This window comes from Poecilia latipinna, unplaced genomic scaffold, assembly GCF_001443285.1.
Source record: "Poecilia latipinna isolate Pla-1442-1.1 unplaced genomic scaffold, P_latipinna-1.0 Scaffold2912, whole genome shotgun sequence".
Lineage (NCBI taxonomy): Eukaryota > Metazoa > Chordata > Actinopteri > Cyprinodontiformes > Poeciliidae > Poecilia > Poecilia latipinna.
The window spans coordinates 41,183-67,543 of record NW_015115528.1 but is presented as its reverse complement, the minus strand read 5'-3'; the positions used below and the strand labels follow the sequence as shown (position 1 = coordinate 67,543).

Sequence of the window (26,361 nt, the reverse complement as noted above, 5' to 3'; positions counted from 1 at the left end):
TGGTTATAATGTGAAAAAAATTAGAAGAAGGTTCAGGCTTGTGTATTTCTTTTCTGCTACTTCATAAGGCCCAACTCCAGTGAAATAACTGACTTTAGAAATTACCTGTTACATTCCACACATAAATCAGTCTAACCCAATCACATTTTCCTAAATAGACATGACTGGAGCTGTCTTTGTCCACAGAAGGAGCAGGCCCCATGCCATAAATTAGGCTGCTCCGTGTCTCCATAGTTGGCAAAAAAAAATTGGTTAAATGTATGTTTGTTTTGATTATTCTTTATTGCACCAATGCTCCTTGGCAATAAATTCTTTACCATTGGGAAAAATTTTATTTCCCCTTAAATGGGGCCACATTTGTGTTTTGTGGGTTGAGCAGCAGAGCCGACCGAGTATGTGGGTTGCACCCATGAAAAACTTGCCAGTTCTTATCTGCCAAAACCAAGCAGCTCATTCTGTTATTGAGTCTTGTTTGGTGCTTTTTTTATTGGATTGGACAATTGCAGTGTGAAGAAACAAGGCATGTTGGCAGTTTAGCAGTACATTAATTTAACAAACATGTGCCGTAAGCTACTGTTATACCTTTGTGCACATTCGCTCTAGGGACGTAGCATTCTCTGCAGACTTATTTTAAACTGCTCATGTCACAGTAGTAGTGTGTCAAACTTGATATTTAACAGAAGAATCTATGAAGGAAGTGCATTTCTGATATAAAGGATAGACGTGTCAGAGACATCTTATGATTGAAATGTTTTTTGAAAGAGGCGTCTACCAGACCCCGTACTGTCAGGGCGAGCATCGTCATCTTGGAGGATGGACTCTGGTTGCTAAGAGTGTTTTCACACCTGACAGTCTGGTAGACTCGGTTCAATTGGGGACCAAAATGGCAACATTTATTACACCTTCAGCCGGTGCAGTTCACACTGCAGTCTCAAATGAACCAAACTCTTTCAAATACCTGTTCCCCTCCTCACCTGTGATGGCGCTGCACCGAGAACTATTCAACGAAACAACACGAAAAGCTCAGAAGAAGACATGAGCTCAGCTTCCTCCTTTTCAAAATAAAAAAAAAAGGAGTAGCGTCAGATTTTAGCAGCGGTAGGGTTTCTCGACCACAATCCATTTCTTCTGCTAGCGCTGAAATGGATTATTACAACCTAAGCAACCTAAGAGTTTGCTTAGGTTGCTTAGGTTGTAATAATCCATCCATAATATTTTGTTGTATTTACCCAGAATGCTCTGCGTGGTAATCTACTTCCTGCTTTTGGAGTGGTCTCTGGTCCACTTGGTATTCACATATGCATCTGAACTGCACCGTAGTTCACTTCAACCAAATGGAGACCGAGGATTTTAGGCGACCAGAGTTTGCTTTGTTCAATAGCGCATTCACTCTTCCCCAAGCGAACTGGACTTTCTAGGCAAATGAATAAAGCAGATTAAACAGGACTGGTGTGAATTCGCCCTAACAGTGTAGATTGGCCCTTTTTGCAAAATTTAATCTTGATATTTATGCATTGTAATTGCTTCCAATTAGTCCCCTCCCCATGTCATTTCACTGCCTCCCCCAAAAGCTGTTTGTTGCTGGAAGGGGGCATTTATGAAGTTTCTCAGCCGGCTCAACCCTCAAAAACACTTTCCCTATACATGTGGCACCATTTAATGGAAACTCGGCTGCCAAAAAGGAGAGAGTGTGGGCAAATTGTTGGTGGTGCTGCCAAACATAATGCCCTGGCTGTCCTGATATCCCACAATCCTACTCTGAGCCACACAGGGGAGTGTGATAGGCTGCTGAGGAGGGGAACTGCAGCACAGTTAGCGGCGCTGTCAGGAAACAGAAGCCCACTCTGAATGAATGCAGCTCCCAGAAACAGCTGAACAGGACGCTCCGTCTGGTAACCAACCTCTCTCTTATAATATTACCTGTTTTTTCTTTACAAACTCCCTGTTTGCTTTTAAGAGACGTTCCCGGTTCGTTGTGTCCTTTTAAAAAATGTCCTGTTTCTGGTCACGGCCGCCGCGGACGATGATGACACATGATATGATATGGAGGGTTTTCACTGTATTCAGGCGGAAAAAAAGTCGAGCTGTCGCGGCTCTTCTGCTCAGGAAACCCGGGCTGTTGATGTCCATACGCCACCGTTTGGCTGTGTGTGCCAAACAGAGGGGTGACACGGTGCTTTTTGGCTGCTCACAGCGCCTAATATTTTGTTGAAGAAAGTCCGAGGCTGGCTCGGTGAAGTAAGCTAACGTGTTCAAGTTTCGAGACAGACAGTGGGGGGCAAAACGCCGCTTTTCCCGCACCTTTAACCGCGGATTTACGTGTAAATACGGAAGGCAGCTGAGTCGCAATGAGAGGATGTTGGATTTAGGCACAGTTGGGGCGATGAAAGTGGTGTATTAGGGCCGGTTGGAGCGACGTACTGGGCTGTTTTTGATCTGCAGTGCGGTAGGCGTGGCCACGGCGGCAGGATGACACGGTCTGGATCCTCTTTTAGCATCCCTCCATCCCTGAAGGCTCGGCCTCTGCCTGCACACTTTAATTAAAATGCACGGTAACATGCTGTTGCAGTAGCAGTCTAAGGGGAGAGGAAATATTGTGGGGCTTGTTTGGAGAGGTTTAATGGTTAATTCACTCAGGTTGCGCCGTGCAGACAGGCAACTCGGGTCAAAAATAACTTCATTAATCTCAAAGGGAAGTTGAATGTTGTTGTAATCCATATTATCTAAGGTTGTTGTAGATGCAGTTGGCTGTGGGCAGGAAAGATCTCCTGTAGTGGTTTGTGTCTCAGCGGCTCTAGAGAAGCCTCTGGCTGAAGGAAGACATTCTGTTGTAAAAAAGATGATAGGACAAGTGTGTAATCACTACAACAGATTTATAGAAGATCTGCAGCATCTGTTAGAAAGATGGAGATTTAAGAAGATGCATTGTAACAGTCCAGAGGTTCTGGTTCCTATAAAGAAACACCCTAATCTGCCTTTTTCACTATTAAAACACAAATATGTGACATGCAATATAAATTTACTCCCTTTTGTATTGATATTTTTACAGTAATAATAGCTAACATACCTAGTTAATCCATTGATTACTAGCAATGGATTAATTAGGTATGTTAGTAAAATTTGGTGAAGGTAAACATTTTGTTCAAAGAGAAGTTTACCGACGCACACAGCTGAAATAATATGTGCTCCTCAATTTGTATTTAAATTTATGAGAAGCTTTGACCAATCCCTTGCATTTTTAGATATTCAGCAAATGACCACTGAGAAATGTCCTTTTTAGTGGTCAGAATAGATTAGGTAATTAACTCCTAATATTCAGCCTAAAGGTCACGTGGGTCAATTTAGATTTTAAAGTGACCAACATGACCATGAAAATCAGAGACATTCGATACTCTGCCTTGAAAACAAAAAGAGCTTCAGCTCACATTGTTTTCCATATTTTAGTTAAATCTTGATATTGACCTCTAAAGGTAATCAAATATAAATCCACTCTTTTCTTTTGCTCGTTTTGTTCTTCTGTTCTGGGTGTTTTGAGTCATTTAAGTTGAACTTGCTTTTGTTGACCTTTCTGTCTGTCCACGTGAAAATCTTAAAATACTTTTAAAACTTGAAACTCAAAACCAAACCAAATGAGGCCTGAGGTGCTTCAGGTGCAGGTGACCTCCTGGATGAGTTGTAGATGAACTCTTGGGGTAACTTTGGTTGGCCAGCCGCGCCGTGTTGGTTCGCTCAAAGCTTTAGAAATTGCTAATCGGTCATCAGTCATCATTCCAGACTGATGACGTCAGTGAATTGGTTCACATCTGTTCTGTTTTTTTAGATTTTGCTTTTTCAGATCTGGTAATTATTTTAAGAGAATGTGGTTTATATTTCCTCACATGGAGCTGGGTTGGTTTGCAGAGCTTTTCTCCTTAGCAAATCTTTATGTAAAAGCTGCATTTTGTACTTTTTATTGCTAAACAAACAAACAAACAAAAAAACGGTAGAAAGCTGATGCCAATACTTTTCACAGTCCCACAACTGGATAATACGAAGGATTATTAGGGCTAACCCCTAACCCTATGCTAAAAACAAAATGAAAAAACTAAATTACAAGGATAAACGAGAACAAAATCATTTTATGAGAATAGAGTTGTATGGGGCTGCACAGTGGCACAGTTGGTAGAGCTGTTGCCTTGCAGCGATTCCCGGCCCCGGTCTTTCTGCATGTTCAGTTTGCATGTTCTCCCTGTGCATGCGTGGGTTTCCTCCCACAGTCCAAAAACATGACTGTCAGGTTAACTGGCCTAGGTGTGAGTGTGTGTGTGTGTGCATGGTTGTCTGTCTCTGTGTTGCCCTGCGACAGACTGGCGACCTGTCCAGGGTGAACCCCGCCTCTCGCCCGGATCGTTAGCTGGAGAGGCACCAGCACCCCTCCCGACCCCACCAAGGGACAACGGTGTAAAGAAGATGGATGGATGGATGGATGGATGGATGGATGGATGGATGGATGGATGGAGTTGTACGAGGAGAAAGTTGAAATAATATGTGAATAAAGTCGTAATATGACTTTAGACTAATAATACTATGACTATTCTTCAGTCTTGTAATTTAATTACTTTATTTTCATAATTTTATGACTTTATTCTCTTTTTTTTCTTAGTAGATTTCTTGTTATTTTCTGTTTCCCTTATGAGCTAAACTTTCGCTGAAATGCTTTTTATTCTTAATAACAGCTGACGGTGTTAGCGGTGAGGTCACAGCTGATTTGCGGATTACTCATAGTTAATCTTATGAAATGTGTAAAGCCTTCTGGCGTCTCTCAACTCCTCTGTAAGAAGTTACTGGCTTCTCATCAATGTTTAAATCCGTAGCTCTAATCTTGCGTAGAAACAGACATCAATTTTTTCGTTGTCTGAACATTCGAACAGCTGGACCGAATGGAGTCGACTGCTATCCTCCACATTCCCTCCGACACGCAGTCGGCTTGAATTGGCTCCCTGCTGAACCCCTGAACGCCTCGGTGCAAGAATCAGCAATGCTAAGAATGTAAACGCAGCAATGTGAGCTGACAGGATTTATGGCCTCCTCAGCAAAAACAGCGCTCTGCTTTGAGTCACCTTCATGTGACCAGACTGCCTTCCCTGAAAATGTGCTCTTAGAAGTGCCACTCCAAGTCTGTTTGGGCGCAGCCTCAAATTAACATGTCTGGATTCAGTTAGAGCAAAAATCTGGGGAATAAATACCCACATAAGCTCTTTTTTCAACTTAATTAATTGAGGAGACTGTTAGTTTTTGGTGTTTACACACAGCAGCTTTGTCTGGCTGACCGGATTGAACCTGTTGCCAAGTTTAGCTACTTTTCAGATTCTTGCTTGAAACTTGTAGCACAAACATCATCACCAGTGTTGCTCTTTATTTATTTTTTATTTTTTTAAGTGAGAATACTTTGCTCTCCTTCCATTGTATTCCTGCAGCTGTGGAGAAAAGCAGCTGCAGTGTTTTATGAGCTGCTTGCAAATGTGCAGCTTTGTCCGTGTAATGCATTAAAAGGCCGTGAACTGTGGGAAAGCAAACAAGACATTCTGTCTGTGCAACTCGCTGCACGGCCTTCATGCGTCTGGATGGATCTGAAATCTCATCAGACTTGCTCTCTTCAGTCTGGTTAGATGGTTGATTTTCCTCTGCAGAGCAGCGGCATCCAGTTTTGAGGGTTCACTGTTAATGGTTTGTTTTTCAGTCCCAGTTTCAGACTGGTTTTTACAGCCCGACAGCAGAAAATGAACTGAGCAGCAGCCGAATGAAGGTTTGACTGATTTATAAACCACCATCCATCTGACTCATTCTGCAGCTACTACCTACATGGCTGGATTTATACATTCTAGTTGCCAGTATTCTGCTAATATTGCAAGAAATGCAACATTCTTACAATTTTTAGACTAAAATCTTTCTAAAGCCTAAAAATTAAATGGCTTTTGCTTTGGTGACATTTTTCTTAACTCAATCTGGGAAGAAATGTGAAAGAAATTCAGATTATGACAATAAAAGTTTTGTGAACTGAATAAATTCTGAAATAATAGCTGCACAATAGTAGGAAAATATGCAACTGGGATATTGTTGGAAAATATTGCGATGATTTCTCGACTGTGATTAACCAGGATTATCGTCTCATCTTTTCTCTCGTCACGGCGTTCGTACTCCACCACAGAAACAGAATTTCAGCATTTAAGTCACTAAATTCAGCATCAGGTTTGGGAATAAAATGTCTTTTTTAACTGCTTTACTGGCATCCACACCATTTGTATTGTGTGGCCAATAAATGAATAAAAATTTGTTATTCTGGCATTTACTGTAGTCCTAACTGATTTAAAACAGAAAATGTTTCTTTATTGTTTTCAACCTCTGCAAAAGTATGTAGGAAAACATTAGTATATTCAGATTCTGTTCTTATCCCATTTTCTAAAGTTTAATCCACCCGTTTATCCTTCTGACCAGCCGCTCATCCCTTCATTCATTCACCTAGACTCTGTTTTCGTTTTGCTGGTTCCTTGTTTGAAACCAGGTTACTGCAGGGATGACTTCCATAAATTCCCAGTGAACTTTTTTCTGACTGTGTGGAGAAATCCCTGCAGGTTTTTCTGCTGAGTCACTTTTCCCTGTGGTTAGCCGTGATTGAGTAATGAATTATCTCTGCTGGTTCCATTAACTTCCTGAAAATAGGCCCTAGTTGTTTAAATCTGAGTGTAAAGAGGCAGGACTGAGCCATGGTGATGCCTGGAGGTTATTTAAGGTTACACTGTAAGATCTTAATGCTACATATTTTTCTCAGTGTTTTTCATGGTCATTCTTGCTACTGAATGATGGGATTGCAATCAGACTTCCATGCACAGAAGTATTGTCACAAAATATAACAATAATAATAATAATAATAATAATAATAACTCTCTCTCACTTTCTACCTGGATGATAAAAGTCTTCATTTTGGTGGATTGATCTCAACCAGCCTGGTTTTTTTTTTTTTTTTTAATTCTTGAAGGATAATTTTGTTTACAGAGACTTAGTATCCATTTTATCCAGGTGTTTTGTTTATTAATTTTAATATTTCAAATGACTTCCAGTTCCAGTGTTAAACATTAATTAGAAATTTACATTTGTTAATCTTTGAGAGGGCGCACTTGCATTATTATGCCATTACCAATATTTTACTTGAAAATGTTCTTAAAACAACAACATTATTGTTTGTCGCAGTAACTTTTGGGATGATTTAAATTAGTTTTTAATTTATTAAGATTTTGTCATTTGGATCCATTTGGACCATTTAAAACAATCAGTTTTTACTTTTTATAGGTAAATGTTTGAGTAAAATGAACTTTGTTCTTTTATCCTATGAACTACTGACAACATGTCTCTGAAATTCAAAGCAAAAATTTTGTTTTTATTTGCAGAAAATGAGAAATGGTCAAAATAACAAAAAGATGCAGTGCTTTCAGACCTCAAGTAATGCAAAGAAAACAACTTCATATTCATTTAGAAACAACAATATTAATGTTTTAACTCAGGAAGAGTTCAGAAATCAACATTTGGTGGAAGAACCAGGAGGTTTTCAATGAGGTTCAGTGCTGTGGGCTCTTCATTTTTTTCAGAGCTGTATTTATATTTGTCAGTAATGCTAACAAATATTGCAAATTAACCTTGTTTCCAATAAGTGTTGCACTGATTTAAGGAAGAGTTTCGCAGCCCTTTGGCTGCTGAACAGTTGTCATATCTGAGCGTCCAGCGCAGCCTCGCGGTTTCCTGTTACAGCAGCCGTTTGGTGTGACAGCTGTCCATCCTGCAGCCATGCAGACGGTGTCTCAACATGGACTTCAGGCCTGCTCAGGACATGTCCCATTGTGTCAAAAAACGACAAGTATTCCTCCCCCGGCGGGACCGACCGGAGGGGGCTGGATTGGCAGAGACTGGCCCAGCTGTGACTTCGTTGCCGAATGGCGGCCAGCACAGATGGCAGCGCCCGCGTTCCTCACATGAACGCATGCGGGTCGACGCGCACGCGATGGGACGCTTTCCAGCAGTGTGCAGAACAATCGCAAGTGGAGCTTAAAATGGAGGTTTACATGCATGGACGGCACATTTAGTGTCAGTGACCAATTATGTAATGAAGCTTCATTCCGATCAGCCGCCGCCGCCACAGCGTTAGGAAGGACACGAAAGAGACGTCCAGCTAGCGGCGTGTCAGCGGCGCCAGTCACTGTGAATTTACTCCTCCTGTTAACGTGGATAATTCTCATCGGAGGAGTATTATCCGCTACCCGCCTTCCTCTGGTCCTAATCAACTTACAATTAGGCTACACCGACTCAGGAGAAGTCAGTTAATTAATGCCAAAAGTCTCCATGCAAGTTGTTAACGTTGGATTTAAGCTGCGGAAGCAGTGTGTGGGGGAAAAAATCAACTACAATCTTATTGCTTCCAAATGAGTGAATAATGCACCGGATTCGTTGAATCCAGTTTGGTCCTATGTAAACCTCTGGGACACAACAAGCGGTCAGCAGAAAAATCTTTAATTACATCTCCTTAAAGTGTTTACCGCTTTTATTTTGAAGGCCACATCTGTCTCTTCTCTGTTTGCGTTCTTGTAACACCAAAGGGGCTGATGCAGATAACGTTTTAATAGCCTGAACAATTTGGTGTATTTACCCAGAATACCTTGCGCTGCTTCTGTAGACTTGGTCCACTTGGCGTTCACATAATAAGACTGAGGTTTTTATGTGGACGAGAGTTTGTGTATTTGGTCCACATCAGAGTTCAATTAGACAATCAAACCAAACTGTCCAGACAAACGGACCAGAGTTCAGTTAAAGCGAACCAAACAGGACCGCTTTAATTCACAAGCTGTTGAAATAGTTGTTCTTCTTTTACAAGTAGAGTTTTCTTTCCACAGTTATAGCTCTGAGTTATAAGAGCTATAATTAGAAATTACATCTAATTTCACATTAGATGTGAACTTTTCCTGTGTTCTTGAGAAGCTTAAGAGCAAAATGTTCAGTAAACTTGCATGTTAAATGATTTCTCAAGCAAGCATTTACTAGATTTACCTTTGTCTGTACTTGATATTAAACAATCATCTGTAATCGAAGGCATTAAATGCGTTGTGAATGCAGCTTTTCAGGACACAATGTATGCGGCGGTCCCATGGCGAGGAGCAACACACAGGACTAGTGTTCATGCTGTTGTGTGGCCCTGTGAAGAGCGCCTGTCACCAGTGACTGAACGTATTCTTCCTCAATTTCTATGGTGCTAAGATGTTCCTCTCACCCCTCCCTCCTTCCCTCCATAGTTCCTGTTTCTTGCGGGCGTTAATGGATGCAAAGGTCGACTGTGCGGCCGTCCTCTGTCAGCTGGTTTCTACGTGACACGGCAAAGCAGAGGCTATGGTTGCTAATTTTGCCCGAGTTCACCTCAGTGCTGTCTTAAATTTTTATTTTTTTTATTTTTTTGAAAGTCAGGGTTGGAATGTGGATCTTTTGGCTCAGTGATTCCTTCGCATTGATTTGAGTCAGGCCTGCTGTCTGGATCCGGTAATCTTTATAGGGGTTTTATAGCATCGAAAGTTGAAAAGAGTCAGATCAGCATGTTGCGTTCACTGACCCTTGGACATTAAAACTCATACTTCTGGCTTCCCTCGAGACTCGAGATTTATTGCTGCCTTCAGTCAACGTTTAATCGCTTTACTGTAGTCGAGTTCTTTGGCTTCTTGAGTCCAAACAAGCCTTGTTTTAATTAATTCCTGTGGGATTAAAGGAAGCAGCTCGTTAGGGAATATGTCTTCAAAAATAATCCCCCATTACAGAACATGAAGCGAGTAAGATGAACCAAATTAAGGTGTGGCATAATCAGATCATGGATTGAAGATGGTCAAAATTGGTAAGATGTAGTTGCTACTCCTGCATCATTTAAAAATAATCCAACCCTTCTGGGTTTTGTCGCGCACGTTGACGTTTTCGGGGATCACCTCGTTCCAAAGTGTTGTTGACGGCTGGAAGTCAGAGGTCCTCCCACCCCGAGGGTAAAAACACGTCCCTATAAATAGAGCTGCGGGAGAAACGGGCCAGCAGCAGAATGACTGGCATGTGTACTACCAACCCCAGCATAGATGTGGAGTGTGAAGCAACACACCGGGGTACAGAAACGAACCCCTCCCTCGCCCCACCAGCTCACTGAGATCCGTCCCGGCTTCTCAAAAACCAGGAGTGAAGGTCTTCTCGCCATATCTGTGCCTGTTGGCGTTTCAGAAAAGAAAAACGATGAAAGACGATACTTCAGATTCCTCTAGGTAAACATTCTGCACAGCAAGGTATCCAGTGTATGTAGCATGTTCTTTAATCTTCTCACACTGGAAATGGTGATGATACACAAAGACTAAGTCTATTGTAAACTAATTTTGTAATAAGTTCTAAAAATACTGCAAATGCTTTTTGTGTGGAACATGTCTGGCTTTAAAACGACCCAAAAATAGACGATGTTCTGGAAAAGGCCGGAGTTTTATTTTTGGGGTTTTCCTAAGAAAAAAGAGAAGAAACTATTTAAAAATATTTGTATTTCCTGATTTTTATTCACTATTTAATTCTCAAAAAGTTATCTGTCCATTCATCCATCCATTTATTTATCCGTCCTTTCATATGTCCTTCTGTCCTCTTTTTCTCTTTATCTCTCTGTCTTCATAAATGATTGAAAGACAAGTCCATATTTTCATTTTATTTAATTTGCTCTGAAGTAATTCATTTGTACTCATGAGTGAATTAGAGGAGAAGTACTTAATTACTGGTCACAAATCTAAATTGGTGAATGTTCCCTTAATGATCTCTGATCTCAGTGATCTGCACGTATTCACAAAAAGCTTCAAAATATCTGCTTTCATGCACTGTTTTGTGCTTAATCCAAATCAAATAAGGTTTGACATCCATAATATGCTCAAATTGTCATTGTTTTCCAAACATACAGAGAGTTTTACATAGAGAAGAAATGGTTAAACTGGTATAATCAATCTTTCTAGTATTTAGGTAAATGCATCCATTTAGAGCCAACCTTGTTTACCTAAACAAATTAGTTTTTTTTCCATTTGCGATTCATAAACTTTAAAATCATTTTAGTTCAGTTTTGTAACATTTTAGATGCTATATAAACTGCTAGAGGATTAATAGATGGGGTAACATACTGGTTTCTAGCTTTTAAAAGTCTGACAGGAGACATTTGTCTGGTGTTAGCTTAGAAAGTGCTAGCTAACATCCTAATGCAGCTAATGGCATTCTATAAATTTCTGTTAGCATGCTAACTACTGCTAGATAGGACGCTATAGCTAACAGTATCTGCTTGCTAGGATACCATAGCAGTTAGCTAGGATAGCATGATTTACATTTTGGCTAATTTTATTAAATCAACAAATACTATTGTATAACTTAATTTGTAGCATGTTAGCTAATGATAGTTGACATAAAAAACATGACTGTATCATGAGCTGTGTTTAACATAGCAGATAGTGTTACTAGGTTATTAGCGGTAATAGAAGGCTAATGCCTAAACTTAAGTTAAATGAGATGGGTAAAGTTTGCTATCGGTAGCAACATGCTAGTACTAGCATTATTACCAATATAGATTCAAGATTCCTAATTGAATTTAAAGCCTATAGCTTCTGTGTTTTGGCCCTATTTAAGCAAGAAAACCTTTGTGCAAACCAAATGGCAGGCATCATCAAAAACACACTTTAAAAATGTCTGTTTGATCTTTTTCTCTGCTGCCAGCCAATATTTAGGCATCCCTGCATTTGCATCAGAGGGAAGATCATCTGCGGAAAGGCCTGTAAAGAGGCACTTTATCATTTCATAAACTGTCGACTGACTCAGGGTTTTCTCCTGTACTCTGCTTTTCCCCTCCACTGCAGTGTGATTTACCATGACAACTGAATCGGGCGCAGACTCTGAGGCCAAACAGCCGCAGGCGAAGAAGGAGGCAGAGAAGGGGAAAAGTAAAGCAGCGGCGGACCCTGCCTCGCCCCAGAACCAGCCGGAGCAGCTCCCAGCTGCAGTTGGACACAGCACCCCGGCCAGGAAAGAACAGGTCAGCCTCCTCATGTTCTGCTCGTCCTTGGAACGCACTCGGACATGAAAACACACAAAGCGAAGGTTTAACCTGTGAATATATCAATAAACAGCTTTCATGTTCTAGATAAACCGTGTTAGACCATTTAAAGAAAGGAAACATTTCACAACATGATTGCTCCAGAATGAATCGGCTCTTTGTGAGGAAAATGGAAATTGCGGTGACAGCATGATTTCAGTGTCCTCCTCTATTGTTACGACCCGCAAATCCGATGGAGCCAACTCTTCTTTTAGCTGCTGCGCCATTCATTTATTTCTCCAAGAAATAAACGTGTGATTTGGCTACAACTTGCAACATTTGGATATTTCTTATTTGTGAACTAGATTCCAAAAGGTTGACACTGACTGTGGGATCAGTGACTAAACGGAGCCACTGAAGTTGCACTTTGGCAGTCAAAGCTCAACTTGGTTTTAGACCGAAAAATTGTTCTTAAAATTACTAAGTACGCCTAAATAAGTAAAACCATGTAAGCTTCACTTTATTTTTAAGGACGATTCATGACTTTTCATCTTCTTCACATTAAAATCCCCCTCTTCTACAAAAATCCACTGGCCAGGCTTTATTTTAGTTTCAGAAAATTATCTTTTGTTAGGAAAAATAATTTCTAATCACTGACTCTTGACAGTATAATATTAAAAAGTGTTATTCTGTGGATTCCCTGCAGGATCTCGAAATCTACTTTAAAAAGTTGACAAAAGGAGCTTAAACACATTCTTTTAGGGATATTACCATTGTAAACTGTCAAATACTGCAACGCATTAAGCTTTTACACGTCACTATTTTGTAAATTGCATCGTTTAGGTGTTAAAAAAAACAATTGAGTATGACATGAAGATGATGATGGTTATATCCTCCTTTTTTTCTTTTTTTATCTCGTAATGAGTCGTGCACAAACTGGGGTTAAATACAGCAAAGGTTGCAGAAGAAAAATTGTGTTTTCCTTGCTGGGGATAAACTAAAAACATTTTATGTACTTCGAAAATGGAAATTAATAAGCCTAAAAAGTTAAATGGCTGTAAATCTTAGAGTAAATGAAAAATATTACAGTTTATTTGTTATTGTGCAGGTAAAAGAGAAATAACTCTCAATAATATTTTTTTAATTGGGGGGGAAATAAAATTTGGCTTAACTTTGGGCTTTTGATCATTTGTGCAAAACGTTTGGACACCACTGATGTAAATGTTCTAGTCTGACTAGTATTTGTCCTTCAATCATGCTCTGATTTGTTGCCCTTCGACGTGCCTGATTAGAAAACGCCATGTATCTGAGTCGGTTTAACAGGTTTTTTTTTCTCCATTAATATTCACAGCAGACAAAACAGAACCAGTTTTATTTCCTCTTCCTGGTAACGTCCTCCTCCTCATCCTCCTTTTTAATCTGCGCTCTGAAATGTTCAGGGCTGCACTAAGCAGCCACTGATGGATGATGCACTGTGGTGTAAACTGTCAGAACCGAGCCGGAGGAAAGTCCCAGCGCCGCGACGCCGTCTGTCATCCCTGTGAAACGCGCTCCAGCCGAGGGCGCGTATGCCCCAGGAAGTGGCTCCAGCAACAGCTTTCTGCTGCGATTTCATTTGTCTGCAGCACCTCTGCTCATCAGACATTACTCAACAGCATCTGTAAAACAGTCTTAGATATTTATAAGCCTTCTGCAATAAACTATCAATTAATTCATCGCAAGATAAAAAAATTTAAATGTGTTTCGTCATTTCAATTCTGATCATTTTTACGGGCAGTTTTGTTTACAGACACTTCATAATCCATTTTATTTATGGTTTCAGTTTTGGTTATTTTGGATATTTAAAATAAAGTCCATTTCCTGTATCAAGGGTTCTTTACAAATCAAAGTTTGTTGGCTTTTGAAATGGTAGACTAAATTATTATGACATTTTGAATATATTACTTGAAAATGGTCTCAAAACAACTAAATTATTGTTTATTGCAGGAGCTTCTTGGATAATTTATTGTCAAGCAAAATTTGTTATTGTGACAAGTCTAACTATTTATGTGAAACTTTCACATTGTTGTTGTGTCCAAGTGATATCCTGCTGTGTTTGGGCTCTGCCTGGACAGTCTGTCCACTTGAGTTTCAGTGAAAACTCAGAGCAAGCTGATTGATATAAGCTGAGATGTGAGATAAGGGATGAATAATCCTCTCTAAAGCTTGTTTTTCAGGATAAATTCAGTTAGGAAGGGCCTTGTGTTCGGGCAAGTGGAAAAGTGGATTTTCTCTTTTTAAAAAACGGTGGTACACCTCAAGCTCCTCTCTGTGGGACCTCATTAAATTTCCGGCATGGTCCCAGTTATTATTTATAGCTTCAGGAATGTGACACAAATTGTTTTCGTTTTATTCTTTCCTCAAAGATAACTTGAAGTGACAATCCAGGCGAGGACATTCACACAATAAAATGGCAACAGAAGAGTTTTTATCTGGTCTTTCGAAGCGTTTTAATCTGAGTGCAACAACTCCTCACAGTTTTAAGATGTGAGAGGAAATTGTAATTTAGTACAAGATTAGATATGTGGCAACAATTTAAAGGAATGATTCGCTTTTTAGAGTTGGATACCGCCGGCAGACAATCTGCTGTTACTGCGACATGAAAGAGAGACGGAAAAACTTGGAAAGTATTGGGAGCAAATGATGCTTCAGTGGCTATTTTCTAGGAAACAGACACTCCTAAGCACAGAAGCATTGTGCTTGGAGTACATTTTATAGAAAAGATGAGAGTTAATTTTCTGTTTCTGACATCAATAGCACATAGAAGCATTGGACCAGGAATACTACTAATGCAGGGGTGGCCAAGTCCAGTCCTCGAGAGCTGCCATCCTGCAAGTTTCAGATGCATCCCTGCTTCAACACACCTGAATCAAATGACTGGCTCGTTATCAGGCCTCTGTAGAGCTGATCCCGGTCTTTTGGAGTAAGGATACTTCTAAAACTTGCAGGATGGTGGCTCTCGAGGACTGGACTTGGCCACCCCTGTACTAATGGGAATGAAAAAACAGAGTCCACAGTAGTAATACTTGTGGATTTATAAAAGTTTTGCACTTGTTCTACCAGGAGCAGCAGGAGGAGGACCAGGAATCCCACAGGTCGTCCACAAGTCGTCTGTCCAGGTCTCCCCTGAGGGGCGTGAAGAAGGTGAAGATGATGCAGTGCAAGATCGCTCTGCTGGACGGCTCCGACTACTCCGTCAACGTGGAGGTCAGTCTTTGCAGGCGGCAGAGGTGAAATGTTTTCAGTAAATGTGGTTTACGGCTGTTGTAAAAGATTAAAGAGAGGTTTTGTTTTCATTAACCTTCCAGCGGTTTTAAGAAATGGAATAATTTCTCAAGTTTTTTACGCTGTGCGCAGTCCAGCGGGCTTGAACTGACCCCTCTTGCGCTTTTATAAATTTTTATTTATTTATTTATTTTTTTCTTGAGTGTGGTTTCGGGAATTGACGGTCTGACGGGATAACGCTACGACTTTGTTCTACCCAAACATGAAATTTCATGACATTTAGCAGGACAGGTTTTGCAGCCAAATGCATGAAGGACGCTGATTTATAGTATCTGATTTTATAGATTTGCACATTTACATTTGTCTTGTCTGGGGGAAAAGCTCCTCATGGGGCACCTCAGCACATCAGAGTGGCTGTGGAGAAGACAGAAATGATAAACTTCTGTCTTTTTGTCTTAAATAAGAAGCTTTAAATGAGACAAACTGACCTCAAAGTTGTATTGATTCAACTTAAGCCTGAAACAAAAGAAAGCTTTATCCTTTTAAATGTGTGAATTTGAGCTTCACAACATAACAACCTCTTTCTGCCTGTAAAGTTAATCTTTCTCTTGAATCCTCACAGTATCTGGAATAAATGAGACCTTTGTGTGGCATTTCACTAACGCTGCTTCCCTTTGAGCTTTTCTCCACGTTTGGAGACAGAAAACCTTCTCGGATGTGTCCAGGCTGAACAGGAGCTCAGACCTTCCTCTGCAAAACTTTTTATTTAGCAGATTCCTCCTCAGCAGGGGGTCGGATGCCGAGGTTAGCCGACTGTTCCTGTTGCGGCGCTGAGAAACTTTGTTGTGATGTCCCACCACAGTAAAATAGTTGGAAGGATTGCTTATTTATCTTTGCACCTTTGAGACGGATGCTGCATTTTAATTTGTTGTAGGAATTTCCTGTGGTTTAATTTTCAGTTTAAAGGTAAAACACATTTTTATCCATTTTGCCTTTCATCCATACGAAAACTCTGTTTTTTGTCCCTAAAAACTAAACCAACGAAAGTGGAGATTTGATAAAACTCAATATTTTGTGTGTACATGGGGAAAATGGAGATTTGGGGTTCCGCACATTACAATCTGTGCCAATCTATCTACATCACATGTGTCAAACTCGAGGCCCGTGGACCAAATCCGGCCCACCATATTGTTCTATGTGTCCCTCTAGATTCTAGACTAAACACTAAATCTGATAAATATTATGTTATCAATCAAATCAATGTAGTTTTTATCTGTTTACTGCCAAATTATATCAGTCAGTCCCTACAGTTTCTTGAGAATTAAAATTTCTTACTTGTACTAAACAGCTGCCTCAGCTTTAACTGATGTCAGATTATTGTCCATGATCTATGCAGCAAGTAATAAAAAGTTGCATTTTTTGCAAATATTTCCCGATTAGTACCACAAACACGTTGATTTTTATTGCAAAGAATCACAAAAAGAATCATGAAATCCTGGAGGAACTGAAAAGATGTTCAATAATATAATTTAATTTTAAGAATTTATTGATATTTTGTGAACAGGTTTTATTAATACATTCTGGCACCACTGGCCCTTTAAGAGCATTCATGATCTTGATGAGTTTGTCGCCCCTGATCCACAGAGTTGCTTTAACATGATTCCTGATTGACATTGTTTTGTGTTTTAATAATGTTATATTTTAATACACCATTTAAAAGCAGTCCCACCCGTATGTCTGTCCACACAAACGAACCTCCTGGTGCCATGTTTAAGTCCTAGCTGGAAGTTGTTTGTTTTGAAGCAATCTGATTGGCTGACATAGGTTATAGCTTTGTGCTACACTGCCCCCTACGGGACTGGCATGTTTAAAACAACAGGGGCGGATTTGAATGGATTCATGTGGATGAAAACTTTTCTGAAACCAATACTGCGTGTACGATATATTATTTTTTAAATGATGTGGGCCTGACAGGAGAAGACATGAGGCTAGAATACTAACATACATTACATTTTTTATTGTGTTTTTTTTTCTCTCTTTTTCTTGTTTTTTTTTTAAATTGTGAAGATGTTATTGTGTGTAGTCATCTTCATTGAATCATCGTCCCAGTTCAGTTTAAACCCAGCAGAGATGAGACAGGACCAGTCCAGCTGAGGTCGGAAAACTAATTACCAGAGAGGCTTCCTCCTCCCAGCCTCCATCCCCCATCTGAGACTGGTCCGGGACGTCAAGTCTTGACACTTTTATCCCCCTGACCTTGTAGTTTTCCAGCTCAGCTCAGCTGGCCCCTGTGGGAAGCAGCCCAGGCTAATCGTTTCCTATCATTCTCTGCGACACGGAGCTGCTGAAGCTCCCACAGCTGCACTTCTCACTCTGTTAGGTTGTGATAGAGGGAAAATGAAATCCCCGGCATCTCCCAGATGATGATATTAAATTTGTGAAGGTCTTCTTACCTTCAGACTTTTCTTTCTGTGCTTACTGGATAGTATGTGGCTGTACAGGATGAAAGTATCCTCACAATTCTCTCTATTTTTAACCACTATTAGTCAAGCGTCTTAAATTTATGATGTGGTGCAGCTGAGAAATCTAAAACTATATTTGCTGACTTTCTGTTTGTGCAACGACTTGTGCAGAAAGTGGCCTTCAGATGATATGGGTTATGAAAATGGTATTTTGTTTTCCAAATAAGTGTCTGACTGTGCAGTCTCACTTCTCCTACAAGATCACTGTGAGTCTGTTCCTGTTTACGTTCTATGTTTAGACACAGTTGATCAAGATCAATGTTCCTCATCTGATTTGAGGTCAGTTTACCTTCCAGATTCTTTTGTTTTCCCCTGGCGCAGACATCCAGACAGTTCACCTCTTGCTTACTCTGGTTACTGGGTCCTTATCTTTTCCATAGCTGCTTGACTGATCCGAGAGGTTTTGTACATCACAGCGTTTTTTGTTTGCGTGTCTGTAAAGCCAGCTTCAATATGTATAATTATAATACATAATTATATGTTTGAGTAAAATTAACTTTGTTCTTTTATTCTATGAACTGCTGACAACATGCCTCCGATATTCAAAGCAAAAATGTAGTATTTATTTGCAGAAAATGAGAAATGGTCAAAAAACAATAACGCAAAGAAAACAAGTTTGTATTGATTTAGAAACGACAATCAGGAAGAGTTCAGCAATCAATATTTGGTGGAAAAACCAGGAGGTTTTCAATAGGGTTCAGTGAAGTGGGCTATTATTTGTTTTACAGAGCTGTATGTGCCATTTGGAGGTGTGGGTGCCTCTGCATGTGTAAAGACAAAAAATGTTCTCAAAATTTAAGTGTAGATGTTTTGATCACATAAATGAGACGTCACTCGTCTCGTCAGTGTTTAAAAAGAAAAGTAAACGGCAATCAAACACATCAAAGGGGAAGCGTTATACAGAATCACCTTTTGCTCGTTTTCATGCTTTTATTTGTGTCTCAGCTTCTTCTAAAAACAACCCAACCACTCTAAAAAACACTCAGCATTTTTTGGCTAAAAGTTACTGTTTTTTGGTGTCTGGAAAATGAGCAGTTTCAAAAACTTCCTGATTGTTGAGCCACACTGAGCAGCTTATCTGGATTTAAAGTGACAGGATGCCCTAAAACATCTCAGACTAGGAAGAACTGAGCAAACTAAAATCTCATCAAGGATGATTTTGTGCCAAAATGTAGTGAACATGTTCTGTATCGCTCATAGGCCTGTCCTAACCCGTTCAAGGAACCATAATAGGTCACCTTTAAATAAGTTGCATTGCCCTCAAAATCTGGATGAAACTGTATTTTTTATTTCAAGGATATATATGAATTGATACAAGTTTAAAACAAGTTTTTGGTTTTCTTCTCACAGAAACGAGCCAAAGGCCAAGTGCTCTTTGATAAGGTGTGTGAACACCTGAACCTGCTGGAGAAGGACTACTTTGGCATCACATACAGAGACGTAGAGAGTCAGAAGGTAATCTGAAAACAATTAACTTGTGATTCCCTCCTTCCACCCTTATGAAACTATAAAGTTGTTCACAAGCTGTAACGTATTAATTCAAGCTGAAGTACAGTAACTTTTCCTCGATTAGATTTTGAAAGTAAGTCAGTGAGACACACTGGTTAAGATCTCCTACTTTTAAGAAGTACGTCTCTATGTAATTTGTGTAGAAACTGGTTGTAACTTTTTTCTTATGTGGTTTTGCAGAACTGGTTGGACCCTTCCAAAGAGCTTAAGAAGCAGATCCGGAGTACGTCCAAATCCCAGTGACTAACCTGTTGTACCACTAACCTGCTAAATCCTAACTGTGGTTTATCTCTCACTCTTTCTGCGTCGCAGACGGACCCTGGAACTTTTCTTTTAACGTCAAGTTTTACCCGCCGGACCCGTCGCAACTGAGAGAGGACTTAACAAGGTGAGTCAGCTGCTGATTTACAAAGGTCATGTATCATGTTTTCTAATTACTACTGATTTCTAGGACTAATTATTCTGCTGTTAGGAAGAGAATTTGAGTGACTACCACAGTCCATGGTGCAGTTAATTAAAAGTAATTAATACTGTTCTGGAGCTTGAGCTAAACCGAGTTCGACATGAGAATACCGCTGTGGATTGAAACCTGCTTGTCTTTAATTCCTCCCAGGTACTACCTGTGTTTGCAGCTGAGGGATGACGTTGTTTCGGGTCGCCTGCCTTGTTCCTTTGCCACCCACACGCTGCTGGGCTCCTACACGGTGCAGTCTGAACTCGGAGACTACGACCTGGACGAGCTGGGCAGCGACTACATCAGCGAAATCCGCTTCGCGCCCAACCAGACCAAAGAGCTGGAGGAGAAGGTCATGGAGCTCCACAAGACCTACAAGTTGGTGTCTGACTCTTTAGCCGTGGTTTTGTTATGCTTTATTAATGAAAGCATTTATTGATTAAGTCAGTAATCAAACTTTTCGCCATTTGGGCCAATATTGCCAAGTGAAGAGCACTCGATGGCCATGTTTTGTTTTTTAAATTAAAGACTTATTTCTTAAGACATTTGTTGTTTTCATCTCTTCAGTATTAAACTGCATAGATACTATTATCATACAGCAAAGTAGTTTAATTTGGAATCTGTAAATCATTGTTGATCCAATTTATACACATCCTCTTTCACAGTTGCTGTTTTAAATGACATAAAAACAGATTCCAAAGCTTTTTTCCCCTTTTTTTGCAGCAAACATGTAGCGTTTGCTGGTTTTAGCAAAGCATAACCAATGAAAACGGGAATATTAACACAGGAAAATACTTTGTCCTGAATCTAAGTTATTAAATGCTTAAGAAGATTTTATTTGTCTGTAAAACTCTCAAATTAATCCCAAATTCGCTCCATTCTTGAATTATGGACGAGAGACCAAATAAAATTATCCAGATGGCCACAAACGGCCACCGGGCCACACTTTGGACATCACTGGTCTAAGTACAAAAAAAATACACTTAATACATTGAAAGGAGTAACTTAAACTTAATGTATTTCTTTGGAAATGATCCACAGAGGACAGGATTTATAATCCAGTTTCCCGAGATTTATTTGTGATTTAGTTTTTAACAGCATGAAGCTTTTACACATTAGATAATACAAAATTCATTTTAGAAAGGATAGAGTATTTAGCAATGATCTTTGTGGTTTTTTTCTTGCTCTCTCGATTTTCACTGGATTATAATGAGTTGTGTGTAATACTCTCTTAGAAAGAGCTTAGAAAGGAGTCGAATAATAATAATAATAATAATAATAATCATCTTACATGTGCATCGTCTTAAAACAATTTATTTATAAAAGAAATTGTAAATAGATTAGTAACAGTGATGTAATTCAAATGTTTGTCAGTTTTAAGAGGTGAAGCTTTCCATAAGACAAAAAAACTAATTTGCTGCACAAATGCAGCATAAAATAGAGCCTCTGATCGGATTTTAAATGTACATGCACTGATTGTTTTTCTGTTTTGATTCACGAGGATATTTTGGTAGCTAGTATTTGTCTTATGTTTTTGCTGCAGGGGGATGACACCAGCTGAAGCCGAAATCCACTTCCTGGAAAATGCCAAAAAGCTGTCGATGTACGGGGTCGACCTCCATCACGCTAAGGTAACGAGCCGACAGAGTGGTAACTCCTGATTTATTATTCCTTCTGTTACCAATGCAACGGCCAACTGGTGAATTAATAATGAACTCAAAAAGCACCTGCTCTGGTATTTTAATTTTAAAAGGCATAAAAAGTAACTGTTATAAACAGTTATTGTCATCCAGATAAATACTTTTCTGGGTTTTGTTTGTGTAGGAAAAGAATCAGCAGCTACAATCTTAATTTTCATGAGAAATTTGTACTTTTTGTTGTTTGTTTCTAATGGCAGGTTGCTATTGCTTATCCAGAACTAGCATTTCATTTAGGTAATTTATTTCTAAAATTTGAGACAAACTATATTAGTTTACCTGTCAGGACTCCAGAGATCAAGCAGCTAAATTGAAAGGAACTTATTTTTCTTGAATATGAATAAATAGCTTGATAAATCAAATATTGATCCAAATATTGATTCTGTTAATATCGATTCCAGCTGCCCCTTCTTTGCTCCTTCTCTGGTCATTACATGACTCGCTCTCTCACCACCTGCTGATCACATGCTCATCAACATAACATGTTTTATTAGCATGTTCTTCCTCATGGGTCACAACCATTTGCCTGTTTTTTTCCAGCGATTTTTAGAGAATTGGTCGCATATCGGCACCGCTCCCACTTTTTGTGTTGCTCTTGTTCTGGCGCTATAAGTGAAGACGCTATGAGGGCAGGCTGCAAAATTACATTTTTATCTTTTTATATACGTTATTGAAGTATTTATTGTCTCTGTTGGTTTGTTTGTGGGGGATAATTGAGTTTTTCTCTAAATTTGATTCATTGCAGTCTTATCTGTCCATCCTTCTCTACATTCATCTGACTCGATGCAGCTACAGAGAAACTCTAGACGTGCTCCTGCTGACGATGTATTTATGCACAGCTTTTTGGTGCAGTAGAAAGAAAGTACAAGCATGTTTTCCTTTTTTTTATTTTGCTTGTTTTGGTATGATTTTAGAATTGGGCTTAAAATCTTAATCATCTCCTGACGAAAACGTCTAGAAAAAGTTTCTCTCCCCCTTCATAAACTGAAACACTTTCTTTGAACGTCATAAAATGTAATAACTAGTGATTCAGCTGCTGTTTGTGTAGCTTTTCCCTGAATCCAAAGCTGTCTGGGAAAACTGCAGCAGCCAATACAGTCTCTTTAGCAACATTTGTAAACAACAACAAAAAAAAACAACACTAAAGTTAGTGTGGAAAACTTCTGCTTACTTAAAAAAGAATAATGTACATAGACTAGATTCCAGTTACACAAGATGTACGCATATAACTAGGGAGTTTTTTTTATTGTATTTTATTTTATTGTTCGTTTGAGTGACTTAAAATCCCAGTAAGCCAACAGCTGTTATCGGGAGACAATAACTTTCAAAATAACAAATTTTACTGGGTCATGATGCGTCCAGAGGACGTATTGCAATAAATGATAATATTGTTGTTTTGAGACAATTTTAAAGTAATAATAATGGCTTAATAATGCAAGTTTGCCCTAACAATGATCAATGAACTTTAATTTTGTTAGGAACACTTAATACTGAAGCCAGAAGATATTTTATATATCTTAAATAAAATATGATAAGCAAAAATGATAAATAAATCAGTAATAAAAACCGCCTGCAACTCATGAAACCAGAAATAAAATGTATTTTGATGTCTGATGATTAATAAAAAATTATTAATCATCAGAATGGAAATGATCGAACTTATTTCAATTTGTCCTGCTTAGTGAGATGTAAAGAGTTGAGGTTCGTCAGGAAATCCGATACAAATCGTTCCTAAATACGAGACGTCCCAAAAATGTTTCATCTGTTTCTTCCCACACATTTTTCACCCATAACGTTACTTGTGATGCCTCACAGCACAGCCGCTTGACAAACATCATGGCTGCCACGGTAACCCCTTGGTCTGACATCGTCTAATGTTGCTTCTGCACCGGCCGACTCACTGCTGTCTCTGTGGGTTTGCCTGAGCAGATCTGGAGCCCAGCTTGACTTTTTTTTTTTAGTTTAGTTTTTCTTTATTTATTTATGTTTTTTATTCTTTTACTGTTTCTCTTCCACCGGCATCAAAAGCAGCATCAGAACAACAGGCAGGAAAGAGAGAGAGCATAAAACGGATTATCAAAAAGAGCTTTGAAAGTCAGAATCGTCCTGTGCGTGAGCGATGCGGACGAGATGACAGAGATGAGGAAGTGGCTTTGATCGAACTGAATAGACGTCGGGGATCAGCACCGCCTCCGTTAGTTACAGTTTTGATACACAAGAAAATATGTACATATCAGAAGAGCTTCCTCTTTTGTCTTCTCTCCTCTCTCATGAAATGCAAAGTTGGTAGGGAATCTCTATGAGAGCTTGGCTCCAGCTGAGGGAGAGGTAAGAGGCCGCTTTCCATGTGCTTACACTACCTGAGTGAGTGTGTTTTCCACTTGTGCATGGCTCCTCACAACACAACCCACTTATCACTCGAGATTGGTTGCTCCCACTTCGGATCCCTCGTTGGATTCAGCCAGCCATTTCACGCTTGTACAGTGAAGAGCATCATCTTTATTTTTTTCCTAAAATCCTTCACTGTTGCCGGTCGGCGCCCCTCTAGTCGTCATTCAGTGTCGCCGCCGCGTGCATAGAGGAGATTAGAGAACCTCACGCCTGACTCCGCTCCATGCCTGCCTGCTCAACCCCCTGTCATCACCACAAACCTTTTTCTTTTACATTTCCACTTTGTCCTGCTGTGACGCCTGAACACTTCCCGTACATGTCGAAGAGTTTATGAAAGTTTATTTGCTGTGGGTAACAGAGGGGAGTGATGCAGTTGGGTGGGTTTTCCTCCAGCCTCCTGAAACAGATGTGTGCTCATGTCTTTTCTCACCGTGTCGTTGTCGCAGGACTCTGAAGGCGTAGAGATCATGCTGGGAGTTTGTGCGAGCGGCCTCCTCATCTACAGAGACAGGCTGCGGATCAACAGGTTCGCGTGGCCCAAAATCCTCAAGATCTCCTACAAGAGGAACAACTTTTACATCAAAATCCGACCCGGCGAGGTAAAAACCGCAGCAGACTGCTAAAGTCATCCATGATTCCTCAGGAAATTTAAACCCAGAGGTTCTTAAAATGTGAAAATTTGGATGAAACGGAAACTACTCTGTCAAACATTCTAGAAATCACATTGTAGGAATGCTAATGTTTCATAGTTTATCACGGTTTGCCTCTTTAATCATTAAGTGTTGAATTGGGACATTGAATTTGAAGGTAGGGCTTTGTTGAGATGGTTAACGAGAAAGTTAAACTAGCATAGTGCTGCAACTACCAATCATTTTAATAATGAAATATTCTGACGATTAGTCAATTAATTGGGTAAAAAAAAATTGTGACATTCTGCAGGTTTTTCATTTAACAATTTAAGCACTTTTGCACAAAAAGGGGTGAAACAAAAACTGTAATTTGAGTGGTGGGCCAAGCATGTTTTCAGAAAAACTAGAATTTTTTTTATCTTAAATGCAAAATGTGAATATATTTTGTTCAGTCTTTGCATAATTACAGCTCTGAAAATGTTCTTTTAGCAAATGGCATTGTTTGCAGTCTGTACACCAACGATTAATTGATTACTAAATTTGTTAACGATGAATTCAATGATCAATTAATCACGATTAATCAGTTCATGTAATATGATTAGGGGATATTCTTCAGGGTTTTAATGACAATAAAAACAAGAAGTTTGTATTTTTTTGTTGTGTCTGTTGCAGTTTGAGCAGTTTGAAAGTACGATTGGTTTCAAGCTCCCAAACCATCGCGCTGCCAAAAGGCTATGGAAGGTCTGCGTGGAGCACCACACCTTCTTCAGGTAACAGTTTACTTCTGGTTAAAAACTGTTTGCCAAACCTGCCTCATCTGTAGCGTTTTGGTAAAATGTCTTTGCCACTTGAACGCTGTCGCATTGCCACAGAAAACTCCTGCTTTTCTATTGAGATTTTATGAAATGGATCAACAGAAAAATTCCAGTTTAACGATAAATTTTCTTCCCACTCCAGGGTTATTTGTGGAGTACCACAGGGCTCTGTGCTTGGATCAGTTTAATTACTTTTATGTTTTCACTGTTATGCTGATGACACTCAGATATATCTACATATAAATCCTGATGAATCCAAAGTTTTAGGTAGATTACATGCAGGTGTAGAAAACATCAAAACCTGGATGACATTAAACTTGATCTGCATTAAATTGGCCTTCAATAATAAAGTAAAAAACCTTTTTGTTATTTTTGACCAGAATATGTCATTTTAGTCCCATAATAAACACATTTCTAGGATTTCCTCTTTTCACCACCAGTCATCCTGAAGAACTAGTTCATGCATTTGCCACTTCAAGACTAGACTTCTGTATTTCTTTGCTATCTCGTGAAAAGTTTCTATTTAAGAAAACCCTGATAATTTGATACCCCTAAATGAAGAACAACCATACACGATTTGTACACAGAGCAGCTCCATTTATGCTGAGAATAAATCTGGCCTTTTAATGCAAAGGTGCGTCACAGATTTTTATGTACATGTTGTGGTGGTATGTTACATAAAATCCCAATAAAATACGCTGAACTTTGAAAAATAATACATTTCGAGGCACGTTGGGTTTTAAATATGAATGAAGTAAAATGACATTAATTCTCTCTGTGCAGTATTTAAATTTGAGGGAGCCAAGCCTGCTTTGCACTTTCCTGCTTGTGTCACTGTACTGGATTTCCTTCCTGTGAAGCAGAGACTCTGCTGAGCCTCGTCGTAGTTCATGATGTACAGTTGCTGCTTCGAGCTAAAATGCGTTCTCTCGAGTCATTTGGCGTAGCGAAGTCGGCCTGGGGGCTCCCTGGAGACGCATTTAAATGAG

The 26,361-nt window shown here is 39.5% G+C and overlaps 1 protein-coding gene across 13 annotated transcripts in view; it reads left to right on the top strand.

The window, feature by feature from the left end:
• Positions 1–1,764: 1,764 nt before the first annotated feature.
• The window catches only part of epb41l3b (erythrocyte membrane protein band 4.1-like 3b), a 49,235-nt gene continuing 24,638 nt past the window's right edge, over positions 1,765–26,361 (top strand). For 4 of the 13 annotated variants that reach the window (XM_015022012.1, XM_015022015.1, XM_015022010.1 and 1 more), the window contains exons 1-11: positions 1,772–1,892; positions 11,916–12,091; positions 15,194–15,337; positions 19,228–19,332; positions 19,567–19,609; positions 19,699–19,774; positions 20,000–20,218; positions 21,384–21,471; positions 23,821–23,865; positions 24,375–24,527; positions 25,230–25,327. In XM_015022012.1, coding sequence (XP_014877498.1) covers positions 11,927–12,091; positions 15,194–15,337; positions 19,228–19,332; positions 19,567–19,609; positions 19,699–19,774; positions 20,000–20,218; positions 21,384–21,471; positions 23,821–23,865; positions 24,375–24,527; positions 25,230–25,327 — 1,136 coding nt within the window. In that variant the 5' untranslated portion in view covers positions 1,772–1,892; positions 11,916–11,926. Of the gene's footprint in view, positions 1,893–10,202; positions 10,311–11,915; positions 12,092–14,496; positions 14,618–14,689; positions 14,758–15,193; positions 15,338–19,227; positions 19,333–19,566; positions 19,610–19,698; positions 19,775–19,999; positions 20,219–21,383; positions 21,472–23,820; positions 23,866–24,374; positions 24,528–25,229; positions 25,328–26,361 lie in introns of those variants that run through there. The other 9 variants (XM_015022009.1, XM_015022007.1, XM_015022004.1 and 6 more) reach the window with 9 other exon arrangements.